At 35.0% G+C, this 6,397-nt stretch overlaps 1 protein-coding gene across 1 annotated transcript in view; it reads right to left on the bottom strand.

Annotated features, from left to right (window-relative positions):
* The window catches only part of piezo1 (piezo type mechanosensitive ion channel component 1 (Er blood group)), a 197,037-nt gene that overhangs the window by 80,382 nt on the left and 110,258 nt on the right, over nucleotides 1-6,397 (bottom strand). The window contains exons 6-7 of the mRNA XM_087261899.1: nucleotides 4,714-4,909; nucleotides 2,148-2,361 (exon numbers count right to left, since the gene is read on the bottom strand). Of these exons, the coding sequence (XP_087118025.1) occupies nucleotides 2,148-2,361; nucleotides 4,714-4,909 (410 nt within the window). The remainder of the gene's footprint in view (nucleotides 1-2,147; nucleotides 2,362-4,713; nucleotides 4,910-6,397) is intronic.

Consider the following 6,397-nt stretch of genomic DNA (forward strand, 5'->3'; position numbering starts at 1 on the left):
TACACATATTTGCAATGTTACTGCTGATACTGTATTTTTTTACCTTAAAGGGCACATGTTTTGCCCCTTTTTCAAGATTTAAGATAAGTGTTTTGTTTCTCCAGAATGTATCTGCAAAGTTTCAGCCCAAAACAACCATCAGATTATTTATTAGACCTTTCAGAATATTAGGATTTTGTGCTCTGAGCATCCTTTAACTGTTTTTGTTGCCTATGCCTTTAATGCTAGTTCTCCCCACCCACCATTCCCACATGCCTGTCAGATTGTGTGTCTCAATCTCTGCCTCGGCTGCTTTAGATAAACAGTACAGTGACAGACATGAAAGAAGCAGATCTCACATAACGTTTGTTAGAAATACTAATGATAAAGTAAAGACGGTAAAATTGCTGTAATTCATTACAAACTCATTCTTGATTACATTTGATGATGATTGATGATCACAGAGAGCTAAGCCGATCTTTTAATCCCGGCTGCTTTGTGCACATCCTGTCTTATGGATATGATTCAACGTGTTACAACGGAAACATGTTAATGCGCAGCTGTCAATCAATTTGGTGGGTGGGGAAGCTGCACTCCTACGCCACATTGTAGTGGGCCTCAAAATAAGAGAGATTTGGATATTATTTTAAGATCAGGAAATTGAAAAAAAGAGACTTTTTGGTTTTATATCACCCCAATGTGACTGTGGAAACACTATACCTACAGTACACAAAGTTCTGTCCAAACAGCTAACAAAAGATGATTTTCATAATAGGTGCCCTTTAATACAGCCACGTTGACTGTAATACCAATAATAGTCACTGTGAGTTTGCCAAGCAGGAAGTGTTCTTGTATCAACATTCTTCTGTTGGTCCTGGAACACAATTTCTGTCATAAAAACATAATCCTAACACCACCTCTTACCATAAACATGATGGTTTCAAACCCAGCCTTGTGCTTCATTCTAATTTTAACAATATTGTTTAATATCGCAGTTGTCACTTAAACAAAAGATATTGATGCAGGAAATTGTGGGTATATTGTCCTAATTTTTGATATCCAGTATCCAGTCTGTTTGATTTAGAGAAATGTTGTTCGAGGACAAACACTGATGATGAATTAGGTTTACATGCTACTTTGTCAAATCAAAGTAATCCAACAAAAACAGTGCAGTGAAATGATGCTATTAGGTTAAAAGCTGAAAATATATGGAATATACACCACTGGTCAAAAGTTTGGGGTCAGTAGGATTTTTAAATGTTTAAAATAAGCTTATCCTGCTCACCAAGGCTTCTTTTGTTTGATCAAAAAATACAGTACAAATAGTAAAATTGTGAAATGTTATTGCACTATGAAATAACTGTTCAAAAGTAGTATATCATTTATTTAATAATGTATTCCAGTGATTTTAATGGTGAATTTTCAACTTAATTATACCAGTCTTCAGAATCACATGGTCCTTCAGAAACCAGTCTAATATTAATTATTTATTCATTCAATCTTTTTTTTGTCAGATTAGTCCCTTTATTAATCTGGGGTCGCCACAGTGGAATGAACCACCAACTTATCCAGCACGTTTTTACGCAGTGGATGCCCTTCCAGCCGCAACCCATCTCTGGGAAACATCCATTCACACACACTTATACAACATACTCATAGACAATTTAGCCTACCCAATTCATCTGTACCGCATGTCTTTGGACTGTGGGGGAAACCTGAGCACCTGGAGGAAACCCACACGAACGCAGGGAGAACATGCAAACTCCACACAGAAACGCCAACTGAGCCGAGGCTCGAACCAGTGACCCAGCGACCTTCTTGCTGTGCGGCGACAGCACTACCTACTGCGCCACTGCGTCACCCATGTAATATTATTATTATTATTATTATTATTATTATTATTATTATTATTATTATTATTATTAATAGTAATAATAATAATAATAGCAATATTGATTGGAATAATAATTTCATTTGAAACTACATACAATAAAAAAAATTTAATTTTATTAAATATTTAAAAAAATGTTCAAGCCTTGATGAACAGAATAATTTTGTTAAATAAAAAAAATAAAAATAGAAACCTGGAAAAATATTTAACTGACCCCACATTCACGGCAGTCTAGAAGGAATATGTAATAAACAATAAAGCAGGTGAAAAGCATTACCTGGCCCACAGGCCCGCAGGGGAGAACATGGCCTGGGCGAATGAGCTCTGATACAGGTAAAGACACACCAGGTGTCCACCGGTGAAGAAAGCCACCATCACACACAGGGCATTAAAGCCCAGATGGCTGATGGGAAAGTGACAAGCCCACCATGTGCACACTCCGATGAAGAGAAGGAAGTAGAAGGCAGAGAACGCAGAAGGTAAAGTGATTCCTGGAGACAGAAAAACAATAATTTAAAGCCAATTCACATACACACTGACAAAAATGCTACACAAGAAGATGAATACCACATGTTCCCAGTTCTGAAAAACGGATGTCTCTTAATGATTAGCTCTACAGTTACATTTGGACATTATGTAGATAAGGATTTCTGCAACTATATGTCAACTACTAGCCATTTTAATGTCTAATATCTACTTAACATTTTATTTGGATGGTCCCCTCAGTTGAAAAAAATTAACATTATGTTATTCTGTCATTATGCCTAACTGTCTGGTTTGTATCTTTTATGATTTTATTTTGATGGTGCCCTTTAGACAAATACTGGGTAAGTAAATAGTAAGCAACATGTTTAAGTAACTCTAACAGTATATCAATACTTCACTAACATTTCAATGAGAGTTCCTTCATATATAGATGCATAGACACTTATAGTCAGTCATCTAAATGTGTAAAGGTGACTATAAAAATAGTCATAATATTTCAGATTGTTTTTACTTACTGATTTAGCTTAACATTTTTTGTTGTGCTTGTTTAAAATTTTCTTCACATCCCGTTAATAATGGGGTTGTGTTGCTTATGATCGCGCAAAGTGAAGACCAGTGTTTAGGCTGAGAAGAGTTATTTGGAGGCAGTGTCAAGGTGAACTTAAGACCGGGTTGGGGTTTGGGTGGGTTTGGGGGTTAATTGTCACACGGGGCCCACCCCATCCGCTACGCCACTGATGCTGAATCAAAACTTTTTAAAATGAATCAATATTGGAGTTAGTTTTGCACGCTGGAGGAAGAATGACACAATGGCTGAAGTATTTTTTTAGACAGGTAATGTTCTGTTTTAAAACTATTTTAGTCATGCAACACTGATGTAAATTGTGTTGTTAAGAAAGGGTTATATGCACAGAGGTGTTGTTCAGCCACAAAAATCTGCTGGCAAATGATTGAAGTGACTATTTTCAGTTTCTTATGGGACCTTTTACAGCATCAATAATGCAGATTTTTATTTAGTTTATCAACAAAACATAAGTAAATAGTGCTCTTCCACCTAGCCTGCTCTACTGAGCTGAAGTTGGTTTTATATTTACTTTGTTTTTTTTTTAACATTGACAACCTGTGAAGTGCTCCCTGTATTGTTTACCATACTACTCTGAATATTATCTCTAAAATAGCATGTGAGTATGGCTTAGTAATAAGTGTAATTCCTGCATGCCGAAGGCCAACCACTGAGCATACAGTAGTCGCTTTAGGACAAAATTTCTGAGAGAGTGTGACTGATGAGTGAGACAAATGAGAGAGTGATGACAAGTTTTGCTTGCTAACCACATTAAAAAAAATAAAAATAAATAAATAAACAACGTAACTTAACCTGATTTTTATATTTATTGTATTTATAGGAATACATAATATATTAAGTCTGCAAAAACATAAAATGAGGGCTTATTTTAAAAATTAGTCAAAATTCTGCATGCCTAACTATGACTGGACTAATAATCAAATATATATATGCAGTTGTAGTCAGAATTATTACACCCACTGAATTATTAGCCCCCCTGTTTATTTTATTCCCCCAGAGACTAGTATGCAGTCTGGCAATCCCTCTAAACCATCCCTTGTTACAGCTGGGATCTGGAACCAGTTAGTCACATTTCTGGATTCTAAACCACTTACTGTTACTACTCAATGAAAACTGTAATAATTGTGACAAGATTCCACACACACAAATAGATAGCATTTTTAAAAGCATTTATTGTGCAAACATCCTTAATGACATCACACTCTGCCACTTCTGTAGACCTACCTAAATGTAATATATTTAAATGCTTTATTGTTTTGAGTTATGACTTTATTTTAAAGTAAAAATGTAAATCATGAACACACTTCTGAAGAAATTAACTTGATTTCAAGTTTAAAACTTATATGGACTGTTATTATTATCACGAGTATAGTTGAAGTCAAATTAATAGTAATAATTTTCTTTTTCAAACATTTGGCAAATGATGTTTAACAGAACAAGGATTTTTTATAGTATTTTCTGTTATAGTTTTTTCTTTTAGAGAGAGTTTTATTTGTTTTATTTCGGCTAAAAAAAACACTTTTTCATTTTTTAACACAATTTTAACCATTTTAACATGATAATATTTGGTTGGCTACAGAACAAACCGTCATCATATAATTTCTTGTCTAATCACCCTAAATTGCCTAATTGACCTAATTAAGCCTATAAATTGCACTTATAACATGAACACTAGTATCTTGAAAGAAATCTAGCAAAATATTATTTCTTGTCTTCTTTCCATTAAACAGAAACAGGTCTTTTATGTTTTATGTTGTGTTATGTTCTGTCTTACCAGCTAGTGCTAGTAGTGTTACAGCCAGGATGCGGCCCATGTTCCTAAGAAAGCGCTGTGCTGTGGCTCGCAGACGAGCTGCCAATTGTGCTGCACTGTTTGAGGAAGGACTCTCCTCATCCTCAGTCTCACTACAGGACAACATCCCCTCATCTTCCCCTTCCACATCCTCATCATCGTCTTCTGTTTCATCCGCCTAAAAAAAAAAAAAGAGGACAGTGTCACAATAAAGACATTGTCACTGATATCACATTTAAAATGACAATATTGGCATGTTATAATGACAAAAACATATACCAAAAACCAAAAGGCCATTGGTGATTTAGTTATTTTCACCAAAAGCAGTTACTTAACCTAAGCAAGTGAGTAAACCCACCCAGCAGGCACAGGACGTCAACATGATGTCAGATTGTACCCCAACTCCATGTGGACGTTGCATTTTGTTTGAAAATGTAAATTGGGTTGACGTCAGAACCCAACATCAAACCAACTTCAATGTACAACCTAAAATCAATCAAATATCAAAGTCTAATGATGTTACAGCTTGACGTTACCAATGTGACGTTTATCAGACATTGGAGTTTGGTTGCAATACCTGATGAATGAAAGTCAGTATTTGACATCAATATAAAGTTGGTTTAAGATGTTGGCTCAATGTTTTTCAACACAACCTAAAATCAACCAAACATAAACATAATTTAACGGCCTCTTTGGACATCAAAAAACGTTGTACCTTAGACCCTGACTTGAAACTAAATTTTGGTCACCTCACATCATGACCTACAGTAAGTCTTACCTAATATAAACATCTTATGATGTTGTGTGTCTTTTTGTGCATTACCTTAAAAGTGAACAGCTGACTTTACTTAATAGGGGCCTATTATGCCCCTTTTTACAAGATGTAAAATAAGTCAGGGTGTCTATGTGAAATTTCAGTTAAAAATACCCCACAACTCTTTAAAACTGTCCCTTTTAGGCTTTGATACTAGTTGTGTCATTTTGGTGACTGTCGCTTTAAATTCAAATGAGATTGTGTTCTTAGCAGTCTTTTGAAAAGAGGGCGGAGCTACAAATGCATATGTGTCAGGATAGCGGCAAATTCAAAAACAAGACTAACGTCCTAGGCAAATGAGGAATGTGATTGTTACTAATGGGCGAGGCTTTCTCCCTCTGATGACACAAACAAAGGGAGATAATGAGTGTTTCTGCAGACAGTTTTTATGAAGTGTGATTGTAAAAAAATAAACTTAATATTTTAACATTTTAATAATAAGGCCCTTTTTAAAAAAAAACGTGAGTAAAACCTTATAACCTGTTACTGTTGAGTATGTTTTAATTTTGATAATTATGCCATTGGCTTAATAATTTCAAGATGCGGCACACGCTTGAAATGAAAGAAATTCAACATTCATCAACTCTCTCTCTCTCTTTTGTTTTTCTTTTTTAAAAGTTTCCTAAATAACAGAGCAAAGAAATTTTCACAATATATCTGATGATGTTTTTTCTTCTGGAGAAAGTCTTATTTGTTTTATTTCGGCTAGAATAAAAGCAGTTTTTAACACCATTTTAAGGACAATATGGTTAGCCCCTTTAAGCTAAAATTTCTAGGGTGTACAGCACAAACCATTGTTATACAATAACTTGCCTAATTACCCTAACCTGCCTAGTTAACCTGATTAACCTG

The sequence above is a fragment of the Danio rerio genome, chromosome 7 (genome assembly GCF_052040795.2).
Source record: "Danio rerio strain M-AB ecotype USA chromosome 7, GRCz13ab, whole genome shotgun sequence".
NCBI lineage: Eukaryota > Metazoa > Chordata > Actinopteri > Cypriniformes > Danionidae > Danio > Danio rerio.